Here is a 21,458-nt window from a genome sequence, read left to right on the forward strand (position 1 = left end):
CCTTTCTGTGTCCAATAGATAGTTCGAAGATGACGTCACTCAGGTCTTTGTTATTGTTTTTTGCCATCCGCGTTTATGAGTAATGCTCACTGAACTGTATTAACGCGACTATAAACGTTCATGGATACACACAGTTTTGTGTGTTGGTCCGTTATACTTCCGGATGGCAATGTTATGAGCTTCTTAGCCAAGCGCATACTATCTATAGTTGATGTTTTTGCTTTTGACCTGAAATTCGTTCACCACGTCCCTCACGTGCTAGAATGACCTTTTAGCCCCTTACTCTGAACACGGAGTGTGTAGATTATTTTTTTTTTGCCATCCGTGTCTTCTTGAATTATTTTCAAGGCAGAAAAATACAATGAAAAATACCATCCATTAGTCTGCGCAATGTCACGACTTAGTTAAGAACAACATGCACGTTCCATTGGTCATCTTCAAGCTGGAATGTATGTGACCAATGTCGCAAGAATGCTTAATATCACAAGGAGAACTGTATATATTTGTAATATATATATATATATATATATAATATATATATATATATATATATTATATATATATATATGAGTTGCTGGGTACTTGTATGTACGAGAGTGCTCGATACTATTGATTAGAGCACATATAATAAGTAAGAACACTCACATTATTCTGTTGAGACGACTGTTTCGATGGGCTTCCATCTCTGTATAGATGGAAACCCCGTCAAAACGAACGGCTCGACAGAATAATGTGAGTGTTCTTAATTATTGTATATATATATATTGAATCGTATTTGATACAAACATGTTACGGATAGTGCTCGACATGTAGCAATGGAGCGAATTATTATTTTAATATTTACCACAATGTTAGAGTCAGTCTACATCGATGTTTCGGGCCTAATCAGCCATCGTCAGGACTATGTGTAACATGAGTTTGGTTTGTTGTCTGTTGTTGTTTGTTGAAGTGGTTCTGGTTTGTAGTTGATCCATAAGAACTTCCGACTATGTGGACACGTATTGTAAACCTCATTTTTCGTGTTGAGTGTGGCTTCATGAGGGTGTTTGATTATAGTATATTTTTCTTCCAGGCATAAGCTACATTGTTTTGATGTTGGTGTGTATCCTGTTGCTTTAGATAAAATTTTCCATGAAATTTTGTGATCTAGTTTGTTGTCTTTTAATTTCCAAATATGTTCGCTGAATTTTGTGGATGTTTTTTTGTTAGTGTTTCTAAATGTTGAGGTGTGGAGGTTGTATATAGTTTTGAAATTATTTTCCGTTAGTCCTACATATTTTTCTTGCTTGTTTGTTTTAGTTTCGGTGACTGTGGCTTGGTAAATTAAACTTGATTCTAAACATTGTTTGTTTAGCGGGCCAAGTTCCTTATTTCTGCAGTTGCATTTTCTGGTGGGTGGGTTTTGCTCTTGTCGGTGGTTTATTAATATTTTTTGTTGTGGCTTGAAATTATTTGTTCTATGTTGCGCATACACGAGTAGCTTATTTTTATGGTATTCCTGTTGATAATTTTATGTAGCTTGTGGTTTTTTCACGATAGAAGCCAACAAAAAAACAGTTGTCTTCCTCGACAACACATTCGACATAAAATCCAATTCATTCCAACCGTTCAGAAAACCAAACAACACCATTAGCTACATTAATAAAAACAGCAACCACCCCCGTTCCGTCATTGAAAACATACCAAAAAGCATAGCACTGAGGTTGAGCAAACTTTCGGAAAACAGAGAGATATTCAACGACGCAGCCACCCCCTACAAAGAAGCACTCAAAAAAAGCGGATACAACACACCATTTGAAAACACAGACGCCCCCCCCCCTCTCATGTAAACCTCAACACACAAGTGAAGAACGCAAAACAAGAAAACGACATATTACTTTGTTCAACCCACCTTTCGACAAAAACGTCAGCACAAACATTGGACAGCAGTTCCTGAAGTTAATTGATACACACTTTCCAAAAATAATATTTTAATAGAAATTGACACAATGGAAGTAGTAGAAGGTCCGGTTAACACTAACACAGCTTCTAGGAACAGAATTGGACTCAAGCTGACTCCTTGAGGGGATCCGATTAAGGTTGGCATTGTTGTTAATTCTCTGTCGGATTCAAATTGTAATGTTGTATTTGATAACAGGTATCTTATGAGCTTCGCGCGATCTTTGTTCAAGAAAGAGTCAAGGATTGATAACAACTTGGTTCTACATACGGTGTCGAAAGCTAACTCGTATTTATTCCAAGTATAGTATATTCTCCCTTATATTTTCCCGTTCCAGCTTTCAGCCATCGATGGGCCCATATTATGTCCGCAGTGCTTCTATCTCTTCTAAACCCGCTTTGTGATGGTGAAAGATATTTAGCAAATAGCCTTTCAAAACTTATAGACTGACATTACAAGTACCCAGTGAAGTAACCCCACTTTGAACTAACCCCAAAAAGGAAGTGGAAAGGAATAATATTCAATAGTTCAACCAATGGGATCATTTGTTTCAATAAGTACTAACGATAAAATCCCTTTTGACTTTCGTTTGGTGCTCGTTGCTTTACATTGTGATTTAGGTCTTAGGGAATTATCAGCTATAGGTTACGGTGAGCTACGATAATTTTCTTGAGACTTACTTGCTGTGAAGTTATTTATAACGTCAGCATTCATCTGTTCCTTGAAATATGATGATAAGTCCGATTCTCTGGGGTCGGTAGTTGTTAATAATCGCTCTGCAAGCATTACGTCAACGATGACACTTCCATTTCTATAGGGAGATAAGTATTTAAAATATAAAAGATTAATACAGCTAATATTTCTATAACACTTTCCGACGGTTTTAAAAATATACTTTGAGCATTCTAATATGTTCCACCCTAATGACAAGGCATATCCATTTAAAAGAACACATGCACCTGTTTTTTTTTATTCTGGACAGGAATATTTCATGCAAAGTCAATGTTGTTTAATATTACCCTCTAAATGTATCTCCGTTTGAAAAAGAAACAGAACTTTTGTAAAATAATCTATCCTCGAATTCGAAGGCTTATTACGTTTTGGCGGAAGACAGCGAGAGTTACGAGATACGAGATAAGCCAGGAAATCGCGTATGTGTGTAGTTTTTAACATTTTATATGTAGACTTTCTTATTTTACAATATCCTGCGTATTTTCTTTAAATTGGACATTAATTGACATTAATCTTAAAATATTCTATTAATAGGTAATAAAAGTGCGATGTAAAAAAACAACTGGTTCCTATTTCATTGAAAGTGTCAAACCACTCTTCCGGAGGACTGGGTACATACCTTTGTCATTCATCTTGTGATTTCAGAGTTGTGTAATTTTATTTTCTAGTCTAAATATGCTCGTCGTCAATCAAGATGAACCATCATTGCTCTTCTGCGTCCCGTAATCCTAAGAATCTGCCTACATATCGTGCTACTAAAATAACTCAGAGGACTGGGCCTAATTTTATGTAAGCGAACTAGATTTAGTTATTTTAGAAGTACAATGAAACAGACCGAGTCAAAGACACACGAAGAACAGGTCGTCCAAAGACAACAACTTAAGAAAATGTCCGTATTGTGCAAACTGCACTAAGAGCGTCCTTTAAATCAAATGTTTCAACGGCTAGAGAGACTAATAGGGAATGAGATAAGCAGAAGAGTAGCATCCCTTGATTGGACGTCACCGGAGGAAGTTATTTGTAAACAAACCAACTACCAGCCAAGAGCTCCAGATATAACACTTATTATTCATATTTCTGTACAAAGATGCATAACGTTGATTATGATATGCATTTTCATATGACATATGAGCCATAATGTTAAACTTAATTTGTCCATGACATATGGGATAAAAGATTGCTGGAATTGAACATTAGAAAGTCCAAATAGATAACGGGAATTATGTATAAGAAACTTAAAACACATCTCTTTAGAAAAGCATTTGATATTTAACATTTCTATTAGGCCTACATGTTATAGATATCCTAAATTTGCATCTGGTAGCACAGTGCGTGGTAATTGAATTACAAATTGATTAATGCTAGTCCAATATGATCGATTTTATGCTTCAATTATCAATTTATTGTTGTGTTTTATTTGCATTGTAAAGCGCCTCTGAGCACATTGTGGATCTAGGCGCTATATCAATTCATTCATTCATTCATTCATTCATTCATTCATTCATTCATTCATATACAAAGCCATTCTCTTCCTCCACAGAGATAAACAAATGCTTTAATACCCAGAAAAATTGAAATAATACTAATGAAAATATACATTCTTTTTAAATTAAAAAAAAATTCCTGTATTCATTCCATATGGGAAATTTGTCTCTCGGGTCTATTCCAAGGGAAGACTGGAATGACCTCGGCGGCAGCCTCAATGCAGCGCTAATTGAGCCAGGGCGAGGTGACTTGCTCAAGGCCACAAATCGCAACGGCAGGTGATCGAACTCGGTACCTTTCGGGTACGAAGCAAATACCGTATCGCTGAGCCACGCTTCATAGTTTCTTACCTGAAACCAAAAACGTCACCATCTAAGAAGTTGTCCCTCTTAGTCATTACAGACTGCACCTGCACAAGAAAAAAAATTTGTACCGTTATGATGATGGTAATGAAAATAAATAAAATAATCATGACATTGAAAGTTGCTCATGAAAATAATAATGATAAGAGAATTTTTAGTAGTAGTAGTAATTATGAAAGTAATTTTAATAACAACAACACCAACAACAGTAATAATAATAATAATAATAATAATAATAATAATAATAATAATAATAATAATAATAATAATAATAATAATAATAATAATAATCGTAAAATAATAATAACAAATATAATATCGATGATGGTAATGATGATGCGGATGATGATGATGATGATGATGATGATGATGATGATGATGAAGATGATGATGATGATGATGATGATGATGATGATGATGATGATAATGTTTGCGTAGATTTTTACTATCTATGGCTTAACTTAGTCTGTCAGAGCCATTAAGCCAATAGAACCATGTTTTCCCTGTTTATATCGCGCGGAATATACAATAACAATTGCTTGCAATCCTCTGGATTGAACGCTTGTCAATCGCAAAGTACTTTATACCAGATCTAGAAGACCCAGCTACCCAATCACTGTTGGGTGGCCCCTGGGGGGGGGGGAGGTGACAGAAAAAAAATTGTCCCTTTGCGTTTTAATCAGTTGCTCAACCAACTGAGCTACAGGAACTCCTAAGTTAGGCTTAATATCAAATTTAAACATCGGGTTCACTCTGCCGAGGAAAGACCGAAAGTCACAAATGACAGAGTATATTGACGTAATGATATTTTCTTTATTTTCTTTTATCTTATTATTATTAAAAAATTTTTTTTCTTATGAAAGTTTGAATCGTCGTTGTACCCCCTACCCCCCCCCCCCCCCCTTTCTCTTTCTCTCTCTCTCTCTCTCTCACACACACACACACACACACACATACGCACACACTATCTATCTATCTATCTATCTATCTATCTATCTATCTATTTCTATCTATCTATCTATCTATCAATCTGTCTATTAATCAGTCTACCTATCTATCTATCTATCTATCTATCTATCTATCTATCTATCTATCTATCTATCTATCTATTGATCTACCTATCTATCTATCTATCTATCTATCTATCTATCTATCTATCTATTTATCTATCTATCTATCTATCTATCTATCTATCTATCTATCGGTCTCTCTCCCTCCCTCTATCTCTCTCTATTTTCTCTCTCTCTCTCACTCTCTCTCTCTCTCTCTCTATAGATAGAATGCGCTTGACCAAGGAGTTCACAACATTGCCATCCGGAAGTATAACGGACCAACACACAAATTCTGTGTAACCATGAACTTTTATAGTCTGGTTAATACAGTTTAGTGAGAACAACTCACAAACGCGGATGGCAAAAACAATAACAAAGGCCTGAGTGACGTCATCTTCGAACTATCTATCTATCTATATATATATTAACGTTTGTAGTCGTGATGATATGCTTTCCAGATAGGTTACGCAAATCCTATTTAAGTGTGAGTCTGTAAATGTGTGTTTGTGCGCGCGTGCGTGTGTGTGTATGTGTGGTTTTGCACCTTTTGTTTCATTTATGTCTGTTTGCCTACATTATGTACATGTGTAACCAAATGAAAAATTGCTTTCATGGACAATGCAGATATTATTGTTATTATTATTATTATTATTATTATCATTATTATCATTATTATTATTAATATTATTATTATGATCATCATCATCATCATCATCATCATCATCATCATCATTATTATTATTATTATTATTATTATTATTATATTATTATTATTATTATTATTATTATCATTATTATTATTATCATTATTATTATTATCATTATTATTATAATCATCATTATTATTATCATTATTATTATTATTATTATTATTATTATTATTATTATTATTATTATTATTATTATTATTATTATTATTATTATTATTATTATTATATTTTATTATTATGTTATTATTATTATTATTATTAATATTATATTATTGTTATTAATATTATCATTATTATTAATAGTATGATAAGACAATGTATGTAAAGACCCATACCAATTCTATGACGTAAGATCGCATGGCATAATATTGAGTAGATTGGGCGTCGTTCAGCTCGGGAGTGTAGGTCATCTGGATAGTGAATTGCGCTGTTGAGCTTGCGGTGTAAAAGCTGTCTGAAAAAAAAAAATCAGCCAAAATAAAAATATAATAATAATGATAATAATAATAATAATAATAATAATAATAATAATAATAATAATAATAATAATAATAATGATGATGATGATGATGATGATGATGATGATGATGATGATGATGATGATGATGATGATAAAACAGCGGTGTTCATGATCATCACGAAATAAAAATTCATAATGATTGTGGTGTTAATCTGAAGATAATAGTAAAAAGAAATGATTATAATATTTCATACTTTCGTCCACTACAATCAGCGAATACATATCGCTTGTCTCCATCTGAGTGGGCCTGGTGATGCGACAACTGTAGTCACCCGATGTGATTTCGTTTGCATTTCGTTCTATTCTAGCACTATTTTCTTCCGGAATCTCATTGCCTCTGTGAAACCATTTGAATTTAACGTCTTCCTCATAAGTGATGCAATTTAATGACACATTATCTCCAAACTTAACGATATTTGGAAGACGAGAAAAGATAAATGGAGCTTCCATGATATCTGGTGCTTGGAAGAGAAAAAAGAAAAATAATTGTAAGAAAGATATATATTGATAAAGAACAGTCCAAACCTCCCAAGCAAGGCAATATATAGGTGTTAATATAATAATATAATAATAATAATATATAATAATAATAATAATAATAATAATAATAATATAATAATAATAATAATAATAATAATAATAATAATAATAATAATAATAATAATAATAATAATAATAATAATAATAATAATAATAATAATATATAATAATAATAATAATAATAATAATAATAATAATAAAATAATAATAATAATAATAATAATAATAAATAATAATAATATAATAAATAATAATAATAATAATAATATATAATAATAATAATAATAATAATAATAAATAATAATAATAATAATAATAATAATAATAATAATAATAATTTAATAATAATAATAATAATAATAATAATAATAATAATAATAATAATAATAATAATAATAATAAAACAAGGGCATTTATAGTGAGTAATAACCACTAAACTTGCTCAAAGCGCTATACACGTGTCTTTAACCAAAAGAAAAAAGAAAATAAGTAGTCCTTTCTCAGAGTCATTAGGCCCATGGAGCCGGATTTTATTCCGGTTTCTACAGCGTGAAACGGACAATAGCAATTGCTTGGTACCCTTTGGATAGGACGCTTGTCTATCGCAAAAGTACTTTCCGCCAAATTAAACAGACCCAACTACCCAATCACTGCTGCGTGGACACGGGGTTAGAAAAAAAATCGCAATTGAACCCGGGATTGATCTCGTTCCTTTTGATTGTGAAGCGAGTGCTTTACCAAATGGGCTATTGGGACCCCAACCTCAAACCAACAGCAACACTAAACATGTAGGACGACACATGACGCCTGTTAGGCGATATTACAATCTTTCGGAAAGAGACAATGCTGTTAATACTCTCCTTACCAACTATAGGAAAACAGTCACATTCGTTACGATACAACCAACATTAGTCTTATTCAAATTTCTTATGTACATTATAAAATTTAAAGAAAATTAACCGTGAGTTGTAGAGCATGTTTGGCTAAAGAAATTATCTATCTCAAGAACTTACTGGTATTGTGTTTCAATGATAAAATAAATATATTTTTGTGTTATTTGGGTGTGAAGTTTTGGGGAAAATCCTAAAAATGGCTGGTAAGGAGAGGGTTATGTGCGGCTATGTGGTATTAGTGGTATGACACTCGCTTTCGGATCGAAAGGTCCTGGGTTCGAGCCTCGCTCGGCGCATAGTTGAGCCCTCGGAAAAGGCTCTTTACTCACATTCTCTCACCCTACTCAAGTGTAAAATGAGTACCTGGCCGTTGACAGCGTTGTCTCTGTCCGAAAAAAAATGTATTATCGCCCAACAGGCGTCATGTCCCGTCTTACATGTTGCATGTTGCTGTTGACCAGGAACCCCTTGTAAAGCGCTTTGAGCACTTTTAGTCGATATTGTGCTATATAAAATCTCAATTTTATTTTCATTTAATTTAATTTAAAGGCCAGATACGCATTTGTCACAAGGAGAAAATATCAATATGGTATTTTACCGTCCCGCGACAAGTGCAATGTGTTAATTGGATTCTCACGCAATAATCCCTTGCGACGAAGACGTAAACTTCACACCTATAGGGAATGAGATTAGCGGAAGAGCAGCGTCCCTTGATTGGACGTCACCCATAGTCTGTGACGTCACCGACGGAAAAATTATTAGAGAGAGAACGTCATATTGCTTGTGCGCATGCTTCAACGGTGACGTCACAGACTATGGGTGACGTCCAATCAAGGGACGCTACTCTTCCGCTAATCCCATTCCCTATTGATAGAACGAAGATGACGTCACTCACGCCTTTGTTATTGTTTTTTGCCATCCGCGTTTGTGAGTTGATCTCACTAAACTGTATTAACCAGACTATAAAAGTTCATAGTTACAAATAGTTGTGTGCGTTGGTCCGTTATACTTCCGGATGGCAATGTTGTGAACTCCTTGGCCAAGCGCATTCTATCTATAAAAGTATGCAGATGACGTCACTCAGCCTTGTATTGTTTTTGTCACCCGTTTGTGAGTTGTTTCACTAAACGTATTAACCAGACTATAAAAGTTCATGGTTACACAGAGTTGTTGTTGTCCGTTATACTTCCGGATGGCAATGTTGTGAACTCCTTGGCCAAGCGCATTCTATCTATATGAGAAATCGCTTAAACTCCGCCAATATAGATAGAATGCGCTTGGCCAAGGAGTTCACAACATTGTCATCTGGAAGTATAACGGACCAACACACAAATTGTGTAACCATGAACGTTTATAGTCAGGTTAATACAGTTTAGTGAGAACAACTCACAAACGCGGATGGCAAAAACAATAACAAAGGCCTGAGGGACGTCATCTTCGAACTATCTACAGGACAACGAAAATGAAGTTCGAACATCTGGCAGACACACGTCCACCACCCTGTCTTCGAAACAAAGACGCAGAGCCTTATAAAAACCTGAAACTTATAACAAGAAATTCTCTCCAACAAAATCAGATGTGTTTTTATCCTGTTAAGTGTTGTGACATTAACTTAATAAGGGGTGAGTGGATTACATTGAGTTAACTTTCTTAAATTTCTTTCTAATCTATAGTCTGCATTAACAGCTTTTTTCTGTGTACTTTTACACCTCTATTACCTATGAGGTTGATATGCATGGTGTCATTATGACTTTGCAACATGTAATGCGAATATATTTTTCAATACCATGGTTTAGCTAGTTTGTTTATCTAGCGCAGACCAGTACTTCTTGAGGCTAGACTACATATCAGTTATTTATTTCTTGCTCTCTCTCTCTCTCTCTCTCTCTCTCTCTCTCTCTCTCTCTCTCTCAAATATATATAATATATATATATATAATATAATATACATATTATATATAATATATTATATATATATTATATATTATACATATTATATCCCTGTTTGAGGGTACTCCAGTCAGGGAAGACAGGCCAAAGAAGATTAACGCGGAGAAATCTGACGGCCTGTTTATGTTTATATCAAACCAGATTTCGATTCCTTCCTGTTTTGGCCATAGGAAGAGCTGGCCAACTTTACACCTTTTCATCAAACGACACCCCTACAACCTGAAGCAGGGAGACGGCCAGTTCGGCTAAGGACCTCAGCTGCTACCAAGATAAGAATAACAATAAAACATATTTTGGTTTTGCTTTTTCCTTTGTTAGTGTCCAATAAAAATTAATAAACATTAAAACATGTAAACATCTTCCATACTATTTAAAAGAGCATACATCTGACTTACGTTTATTTTAATCTGTAAGTCGGACTAGAATTTGTTTATTCATTACTATACTTATTGTAATGTGAATTTTATATCCTTAGACAGCTATACGAGCCAATAATAATTTCTATTAAATAATTCCATGTAATATGTAACGGGGAAATAATAGGATTTGCAGACCTCTATTTAATCTAATTTTAATAATTAGAGCGATTCTGTGAATGCAGGAACTGAAGACCTATGTAAAACGCTCGTGTGGTGTGGATAATTATTACATAAATTTTCTTAATTAAAAAAAAATATCCTCCACCTTAAATACCACACTGCAGCATTTTACACCTGAATACGGTGAGATAATGTAGGTAAAGAGTCTTTTCCAAGGAGTCAACTATGCGCCGCCCAGGGTGTCCTCTCTCTCCCGGCCAGGCGGAGGGTGTCGTTTCAATTAGATCTTGAGTTTGGCACTGACCCCGTGACTTTTATTCTCAATTTTCATCTGCACTTTTCCATACCCTATTTTTCTCATCTGCTGCTTTTTGTACTTCTGTAGCTATTAAATCGTTCACCTGATTACGGAAAAATGGCTATAATATTATTTGTTGCATAATATTGACTTCTCAATTCTATAATTGATATCATTATGAATAATAATAATAATAATAATAATAATAATAATAATAATAATAATAATAATAATAATAATAATAATAATAATAATAATAATAATAATAATAATACACATTTATATAGCGCTCATTCTCGTGTAAAACACAAGCTCTGGGCACTTTAAAAATTGAGCTTTTATATAGCACAATATCCACTAAATGTGCTCAAAGCGCTTTACAAGGGGTCCCTGGTCAACAGCAAAATTTAACATGTAGGACGGGATATGACGCCTGTTAGGCGATATTACAACGACAACGCTGTTAACGGCCAGGTACTCATTTTACACCTGAGTACGGTGAGAGAATATGAGTAAAGAGCCTTTTCCAAGGGCTCAACTGTGCGCCGAGCGCGAGGCTCGAACCCAGGACCTTACGATCCGAAAGCGAGTGTCATACCACTAGACCACATAGCCACGTAGCAGTTGATTATATTGATGTTCGTGCTTAAATTAAAATGAGTGAGAATTGTCATGATTCGTTTTGTATTTATATTACCATTGTTCTCGTGTGTTTGAAATTGATGTTCTATTGTCCTGTTCGCGCTGTATCCGACAACTGTCAACTTAAACAGGTATACCGTAGATGGCTTGAGTCCAGAAACTATATATCTGATCATAACTTTTCCATTTTCAGGGTTTTCAAAAGTTGCCTCTTTTTCAATATCGGTAACGTAGGTATTCCCATCTTTAGAAAAGACCTCCAGAAGAAAGGAATGTATGGTGTCCTTTAGGAGTTGCGACAACACTTGCAGATCCTGTGCTACTTCGAAGGTAAGATTAGCAGAGTTTGAAGTCAGTGTCGTCTTCACCAAGACTGGTACGGGAGGGATATCTGTCATTGGGATGGAAGATAAATAACGAACCTAATATTTGAAAGAAAAAAAAACACAATTCTAAAAACATTAAAGCTTCAATTTGAGAAATTATATAACGTAATATTAAATAAACGTGCTCAAAGCGCTTTATAAGGAGTCTTAGGTCAACAGCAAAACTTAACATGTAGGACGAAAACAGGACGCCTGTTACGCGATTTTACTTTTTTTCGGACAGAGACAACGTTTTTACCGGCCATGTACTCATTATACACCTGAGTACGGTGAGAGAATGTGAGTAAAGAGGCTTTTCTAAGAACCAATTATGCACCGCTCAGAGCGGAACTCTAACCCCGGGTCTTCCAGTCCGAAGAGAGTGTCATACCACTAGACCATGATCTAGCCGCACAATTTGATTTGTCTGACAAAATGATTTTAACAATGAATGGAAACTGAATTTTAAAAGGTTAGTTATTTTATTCCACCAATTTCAAAAAGAACTTCTAAAAATATTTACTTTTCGTGGCAACACAATGCGGCTGATCCAAAACAAAGCTTCAAGAATCCTTTGACAGAGATATCTCGCTATTCAAATGGTTCCTAACTCCTAATTGAATTGAACATAATATATTTATTCCGGCTTTGTGGTTTGGTGGTGTGGCATTTCATTCGCATTGGGATCGGTAGCTCCTGGGCTCGAGTTCCGCTCTGAGCGGCTCAAGGTTGAGTCCTTGTGAAAATCTCTTTACTCATATTATTCTCTTACCCAACTCAAACGTAAAATGAGTACCTGACCGTTAACAACGTTGTCTTTGCCAAAAAGAAAATTACCATCGCCTTACAGGCGTTAAGTCAAACCCTACTTGTTCTGAAGGCTAAGAACCCATTGTAACAAGAAACGAAGTGAGTTAGAAAGTGCTAGAAGAGAACAGAGAATAAAAACTTCGCGGCGGCAATGGGGACTCGAAACCGCGACCTTACTGGTACGACAACTCTGCCTGGCCGGGGAGATTGTGACTCTACCGTATGAGCTATCCACCACCCCCCAAAATTTCGCTTTAAACCTTAGTCTAACTAGATCCTCTCTCCTTGACGTCTTGAGGTCACGGGTTCAACAACAACAACAACAACAACAACAACAACAACAACAACAACAACAACACACACACACAAACGCCGCGAAGTTTAAACTTAATAGCCAATATTATTCTCAACACAAACATGTAACATAGACACAATTGAGACATTGAGTATACTCGGTCTTTGGGGTGAATTTTCAATTCAGAAAAGTGAGTGGAGCAGGCACTTATGTAGATAATAACAAGAAATGAAGGGAGTAGGAAAGTAAGAAGCCATTTTAAAGCGCTTTAAGCACTTATAGGGGATAATATGCTACATAAATACCCAGATTTATTTTGATGCACTCTGTTAAGTTTACAAATTAGCACATGGTTCTAAACATGACCTAATTACAATTGATTTGATAAACTGATCCATATTATGGTTATCTTTTTTATAATTTCCAGAATTTGACTATTATTCAAAGAAAGTAGATGAAAACACTGCCATTGGCGAGCCAATGACGTAGCAGAAAGTTGAGTAACTTCTTAAAGTAACGAAAGGTCGCTGTAAAATATGTCTTGATATCTAAAGCGTTTGAAATTTTTGTCAGTCAAATCAAATCAGTCAAACTGAATATTAAAGTAAATGTTCAGAAACACTAAATATCATCATCATCATTATGATCATCATCATCATCATCATCATCATCATCATCATCATCATCATCATCATCATCATCATCATCATCATCATCATCATCATCATCATCGTCATCATCATCGTTATCATCATCATCATCATCATCATCATCATCATCATCATCATCATAATCAATCATCATCATCATCATCATCATCATCATCATCGTTTATCATCATCATCATCATCAATCATCATCACATCATCATCATCAATCATCATCATCATCATATCATCATCATCAAATCATCATCATCATCATCATCATCATCATCATCATCATCATCATCATCATCATCATCATCATCGTTATCATCATCATCATCATCATATCATCATCATCATCATCATCATCATCATCACCATCATCATCATCATCATCATCATCATCATCATCATCATCATCATCATCATCATCAAGCAACATTCATCTACACCACGACCATTATCTGCTACATACTTTTGCCAATATCTCAATATATTAAGTGATAAAATCATTAAAAATATCGGTACAACTTACCTCCATCTCCTGGAAGAACAAACACTGTACAGCTGTAATCAAAGACGGATTCAAACATCCTCCATTGAGCTATCCAGGTACCAGTCATCTCTTGAGTTGCCGATTCAAAAAATATTATACTACTCCACCCACCTCCTTCCTCCATAGGCTCCACCTAAAATTGTAAAAAAGAAAATAAATTAAAGATAACATTTAATTCATGAAGGCTAATGATTTGAACATTTCGGTGTTTCCCAGTTAGATATAATATATGTAGTAACAATTAGACAATGGGTGGGGCACACAATATTAGAGACGGGTTCAAAACGAGTTGAGAACAAATTATAACATGAAAGGGTTTATTTATTATTATTATTATTATTATTATTATTATTATTATTATTATTATTATTATTATTATTATTATTATTATTATTATTATTATTATTATTGGGGGCGAAGTGGCCGAGTGGTTAAGGCATTGCTCTGTGACCCGGAAAGACCCGGGTTCGAGCCCCGCTTTAGGCACTTTCGATTTTTTTCCTTGACCAAGATTATTAACCCCCAATTTGCTCACTTGGACAACATGGGTGATTCCTGTTGACACCAGACATCTTGCTTGATGAGTTATCTATATTCATTTGGGCGGCGATATCTTATGTGAAATCATGGCGGAAAAGGCATAATTTAATTATTATTATTATTATTATTATTATTATTATTATTATTATTATTATTATTATTATATTATTATTATTATATTATTATTATTATTATTTTATTATTATTTTATTATTATTATTATTATTATTATTATTATTATTATTATATTATTATTATTATTATTATTATTATTATTATTATTATTTTATTATTATTATTATTATTATTATTATATATTATTATTATTATTATTATTATTATTATTATTATTATTTTTGCTTGTGATTCTCAGGATAGGACGCTAGTCCATTGCAAAGTACTTTCGTCAGATCTAACAAACCCGTGTACCCAATTACCGCAAGGTGGACAGAGGGGTCAGAAAAAATCTCGACTGCACCCGGGATCGATCTCGGTCCCTTTGCCTATGAAGCGAGTGCTTTATCAATTGAGCTATTTGGACTCCCTTATAGTCCACGCCGATACAACACCGGTTTGAGTTCATTGATCATAATTCAAAAATTCAAAAACAGTTTATTTTAGGCAATTGCCAATATAACTCATACAAGAATATATTTTCATCAACAAATCAAATAAGTAAAATCAATAATAAAGCAAGGCAAACAATGATAATAATAATGATAATAACAGTAATAATAACAGAATAAAAATAATAATAATAACAATAACAATAACAACAATAATAATAATAATAATAATAATAATAATAATAATAATAATAATAATAATATAATAACAACAACAACAACAACAACAACAATAATAATATAATAATAATAATAATAATAATAATAATAATAATAATAATAATAATAATAATAATAATAATAATAATAATGATAATTATAATGGTGGTAACAATGATGTAAAATCATTTAAAGATTTAATTAATAGTATAGTTATTTAATAGATTGAATTATAAATTAAAAAAAAAAAAACATGTCCTTGGTACAACTCAAATAATTCACATTTTATGGATCAACATAAGTTACAACATGACCACAATGTATAATTTTTGAAAATAGGGAATGAGATTAGCGGAAGAGTAGCGTCCCTTGATTTAAGTCACCCATATTCTGTGACGTCACCGGCGGAAAAGTTATTAGAGAGAGAACGTCATGTTGGTTGCGCGCATGCGTCTCTCGTCCTCGCTTCCGGTGAAAGCGGTTTGAGACACTTCAAAACCAAATTGACGTTCTCTCTGTAAGGTGACGTCCAATTAAGGGACGCTACTCTTCCGCTAATCTCATTCCCTATATTTATCTCTTACGCTCATCTCAATGTTCTGCTCCTGACGCAAATTTTCACATTCCATTCCAAGACAGTTAACCCAATTTTCCATCCCGCTTGGAGTTTTCCTAATCCAAGACATCTGGAAACTCAAGTCAGGGGTCCCGGAAAACACCATGGACACCATTGACAAGGGTTTTCCAACCTCAACACTATCTGGACAATACATCACTTAGAAGGAACAATGGAGAGAAAATATAAAATAAAATGAATAACATCTGGAACTGGAAACTCAAGTCAGGAGTCCCGGAAAACACCAAGGACACCATTGACAAGGGTTTTCCAACCTCAACACTATCTGGACAATACATCACTGAGAAGGAACAATGGAGAGAAAATATGAAATAAATTGAATAATATATGTACAGAAATATTAATAATAAATTTTGTATTTGGAGCGCTTGACTTGTAGTTGGTTTGTTTACAAATAACTTCTCAACCGGTGACGTCCAATCAAGCGACGCTACTCCCGCTAATCTCATTCCCTATTTGATGTAGCCTACTATAATAAGACACAGCATTCATTCATTTATTTGAACCAAAAATTCTTTTTTTTGACTATAAAAAGTAATAAAAAAAAATGAATATAATAGCTTTTTTTTTAAAGGAGTAAAATACGAAACACGTAACGTTTCCGGCTCAAACCCCTTCATCAGCCAACAGCAAAAATGGAAAGAAAATTAAAAGAAAGAAGTGGTGTTAGAAGGTGTGGACTGCAAAAAGTAATGAACAAAAATGAATATAAAATAAAAAAGGACAAAAAGTACGAAACGTTTCGGGCTCCACACCTTTCTTCAGCTAACAGCAAAAAATGAAAAGAAAATTAAAATATAAATACTTTACTAAAATAATCAGATCGACGACAGAGAAGTGGTGTTAGAAGTTGTTGTCTGCCCAAAAATGGACAAAAATGAATACCTATAACAGCTAATACAGAAAGTCCTGGGCTCAAAACCTTTCTTCAGCCAACAAAAATAAAAACAAAACCGAAGAAGGAATTTGGGCCCGAAATGTTCCGTATTTGATATTTAGATCTTTTTTTTTTGAAGCTGTTCTATTCATTTTTGTTTTTTACTGTTTACAGTCCACAGTTTCTATCGATTTTTAAAAAAAAATGTGTATTAAACAGTGCCAGACAAAGAAAGAAATGAAAATGCGAAAAAAAAAAAAAATAAAACGCCCCCCCCCCCCCCAAACAAAACAAAAACAAAAACAAAAACAAAACAACAACAACAACACCAACAACAACAAAAAAAGATCCCTCAAAAATTCAGCCTTGCTCGACTGGAATCAAACTTCAGACCTTCTGATTTTCAGTAATTCGAGGAAGACTGGTTGTTTTTGAGATGATTTAATATCATTTTATTATTTCTTTTTTCTTTGGACATTTTTTTTTCATTATTTGCCTGGCACAGTTTAATACAAACTTTCTCCGATCTTGATCTTACACTAGTGCCTGCTCCTTAATAGGGAATGAGATTAGCGGAACAGTAGCGTCCCTTGATTGGACGTCACCCATAGTCTCCGAGAGGACGAGAGACGCATGCGCACAACCAACATGACGTTCTCTCTCTAATAACTTTTCCGCCGGTGACGTCACAGACTATGGGTGACGTCCAATCAAGGGACGCTACTCTTCCTCTAATCTCCTTCCCTATTGATCACTCTGATACAATATGATGCGATGGATCACAAGAACAAGTGAGATTAAGATAATCAGAGTAACATGTTTTTTACATATGATTCTACGAGACTGTATCTAACAGATCCAATAATTTTATTTCTATTTGGGGCTGAATTCCAGATCCAAAGGAACAACAACTTAAATAATAATAAATTAACTTTTTGCGCCAACATCCATGCTTTCATAGGTAAAAAAAACTAATGTTTGGTTAACCCACATATTATTGTGCCCACCACTTAGTGTGCTGAATGTCGTAAAATTGAATGAATAATTCTGTGTTTTCTATTTTAAACTTATTAGTCAGTCACATAATTCATCTAGACTGCCATTTATATTTATGTTACGGTTCAACAGATAATTACAAATCCCATAAAGATTTCTAAAAGAAAAACTAAGGTCACGAATCGCTTAATATTACAACATTAAGCATGCTTACTGATGATCATGAGTGGGTTGCTTAAAATAAAACACTACTTATTAGAAATTATGTATAACATTGGGCTCGGGTAATTATAATCTATTTGTCTATTTAATTATTTATTATTATTTTTTAGGTCTTGCCAAAAAAATGGTTTGAAAGTTCACTGGCAAACTGGCAAACTTGCACAAGTTACGAACATTCACAAAACATCATTATCAGTTTGTTTAGAGAACGTTTGCTTTAAATATCGATAGGCTGAGATGATAAAAAATACGTCAAATTGAAGTCTCGGATTTACAACGTTGATGGGCAGTCCAAAATGAACGTCTTATGGCCTTAAGCTAAGTTGCCAATTTTGGTGCTTTAATGCCAAATTCTAGAAACTCAGCGTTAAAAGCCGTCCGATATGGAAGAATTGCCTTTGGAATTTTGCCACTTTTTGCTTTTCTTTTAAATCTAATTTCAGCTATTTTACTAATAAATTAACACTGATTTCATGTGATATGCACATTTTTATCCTTAAACTATATGACGTCTAGTTGAAATTTTCTTATATAAAAGAAATCCACCCATGGCAGCAGAAACGTAAATCAAGATTTCTTTTCACTTTCATGCGTATTTTAGCGGAAAAACTGATGCCTGAAATAGTTTGGCATTTTTCCAAGCCATTAGGAATTTTTATGTAAGTTGTTTGGCTTTTTTTTTTTGCAAAATTAATTTGGCGTAAACTATTAATTCAATGGAAGAGGAGGGACTATTAAAAATATGAATAAATAAATGTTAGCATAATATGAATCAGAGCGATGTTTCTGATGTAAAGAAAAACCCACCTGCGATATAGACAAATTGTCAATGCAACAAAGATGAAGGGAAACAAAAATATTTTTAAATCAATCTGTACGTGGAAAAGAGTTTTATTCTAGCAAAGGAAAATGGAATAAAATACTTCAAAGCAACAGAAACAGAAAGATATGAAGTGAGTAGAAAAGTGCCAGAAGACAATAGAGAATAAAAAATTTTCGCGGCGGTGGTGGGGTTTGAACCTGCGACCTTATTGGTACGACAACTCCGCCTGGCAGGTGAGAGCGTGGCTCTACCGTGTGAGCTATCCACGAACACAAAAATATTCGTTTCAAACCCAAGTCATTTCTAGATCCCTCTCTCACCCACTTCTTGAACCGCCGATTCGTTCGCACACCACCATCGCGAAGTAATTTTGACCAGCAGTTAAGCTTAATAGCCAATATTCTCAACACAAACATATAACATAGAAACGATTGAGACATTGAGTATGCTCCGGTGTATGGGGTGAATTTTTAATTCAGAAAAGTGAGTGGAGCAGATATGAAGTGAGTAGAAAAGTGCCAGAAGACAATAGAGAATAATTTTTTTTTTTTAGAAATAGAAAGATAAGTATATCTTGCAGCGACAGGAAATTAAAAATAAACGATAATAACATCGATAAAGGCCATACAAAATTAGAAAAACTGGACGTTTTTAAAAAACCTATTATATTACTTTAGAAAGCTCTTCTCCTTTACAATCAAATTTTAGGCTCACTTAATCCTGTAAAAGCTATTTGTTTCTCAAAAATCTTATATAATGGAAATGCCAACTGTGGTTCATTTGTCTGAAGCTTATTAAATCAGAAAATGACCACCGTGAAAGACATAAAATTCGTTGCACAAGAACTTTAAAGCAAAAAGCTAAAAAATATTGAAACAGAAATAACAATTGGGACCTTATTATGGGCGTTGCTGAAATAAAATGCCAGAAACGTGATAGCAATAGTAAAAAAAAACTTATCTTTTTAGTATAGAATATCTATCAAACTTCAGAACAACTACGGGAACACACAAAAGTAAAATGCGACAAGCCATGAAAGATGTTGCTTATTTTTTCTTCTTTAATTTAAAGGAAATTCAACAAAAGCTGGGAAATTCGAAAGTGCAATGAATGGGTTAATTAATGTCACCTACCAGGAAAGTTTATCGTTGGTGATCGCTGACAGAGACGATTTTCTCCAGACAAACAATTTGATGATCTCAATGGAAAATCGTCATTTAGGACAGAACAAACTAAAACCATTTTCTGTTTCGTCGACTTTAAAATGTGCAGAGATAACGTGCTTTCACTTATGACAGAGCACGAGAGTTCCTCTTGTGAAGTTGTGATTCTTGGGTCCCTTTTGTCCACAATGGTTTCCTTTTTGTCTCTGTAAATTCTCCACTGAATGCGTCCTTTTCCACGACGACCAACGTTAGCCGTACAAGAAGCTTTAAGTGAAAATCCTTCGCTTAGACCGTTTGACATTTGGGAAACGTTTAATGTCATAGGGACCAAATCTCCAGGGGGTACTTTAACCTTAACGTCATAAAACTCACTGAATTTTTTTGAGGATACCCCACCAAGATTAGTTGTAACTACGCAGCGAAGCCTTTTTTCATCTTTGCAACTAACGTTTTTGATAAAAAGCGTATCATTGGACGGATCATAAGAATATCGATCATCCTTACTAGTACGCTGGCCAGAGTTTAGATTGTAAGTGACATAGTTGACTCCATCTTCTGCAATTATGCTTACGGATTCAAAAACAGGAGCGCTTACAAAGTTGTCAATTTTAGTAACATCGCTGGTCTTGCAATGGAACGAGGCGTCTTGTCCAGCAATGAAGTCACTGGCTACTGCTATGACATCCCAGGCAACTGCATTGCTATTGCCTCCAATTAACAGGATTGCAATTGAATAGATAATGTTTTTTACAAATGTCATTTTAATTTTATTTTAAAAAAAATGTGAATATAGAAAGTTTGAATACATGTATGGATGAGATTAGGATTATATTTATATTAGACACATCGTCATAAAACGGTTAATACGGGGTAGCTGTAATGAGTTAGTGTGTTAGTCGGTATGTGTTCCCATTTTCGACACTTACTAATATCTGGTTTCGTATCTTCCTGTGCTTGAACGCACTGAAGATGGGTGATCACCACACACAAGGAAATAATAAGTGTTGAAATCATATCGATTCGTTTTAGACCTGTGGATAGATAATTAAGTAGTTAAAACGAATACAGATCAATTTA

General features: G+C 34.0%; 1 protein-coding gene across 1 annotated transcript in view; it reads right to left on the minus strand.

Annotated features, from left to right (window-relative positions):
• The window catches only part of LOC144967130 (uncharacterized), a 78,617-nt gene that overhangs the window by 44,613 nt on the left and 12,546 nt on the right, over positions 1-21,458 (minus strand). Inside the window, exons 2-9 of the mRNA XM_078903980.1 lie at positions 21,308-21,412; positions 16,245-16,435; positions 14,315-14,468; positions 11,718-12,053; positions 6,995-7,261; positions 6,616-6,734; positions 4,507-4,565; positions 2,620-2,750 (exon numbers count right to left, since the gene is read on the minus strand). Of these exons, the coding sequence (XP_078760106.1) occupies positions 2,620-2,750; positions 4,507-4,565; positions 6,616-6,734; positions 6,995-7,261; positions 11,718-12,053; positions 14,315-14,468; positions 16,245-16,435; positions 21,308-21,395 (1,345 nt within the window). The 5' untranslated portion in view covers positions 21,396-21,412. The remainder of the gene's footprint in view (positions 1-2,619; positions 2,751-4,506; positions 4,566-6,615; positions 6,735-6,994; positions 7,262-11,717; positions 12,054-14,314; positions 14,469-16,244; positions 16,436-21,307; positions 21,413-21,458) is intronic.

The sequence above is a fragment of the Berghia stephanieae genome, chromosome 3, assembly GCF_034508935.2.
Source record: "Berghia stephanieae isolate SIO BIC M18660-M18661 chromosome 3, UCSD_Bste_1.3, whole genome shotgun sequence".
NCBI lineage: Eukaryota > Metazoa > Mollusca > Gastropoda > Nudibranchia > Aeolidiidae > Berghia > Berghia stephanieae.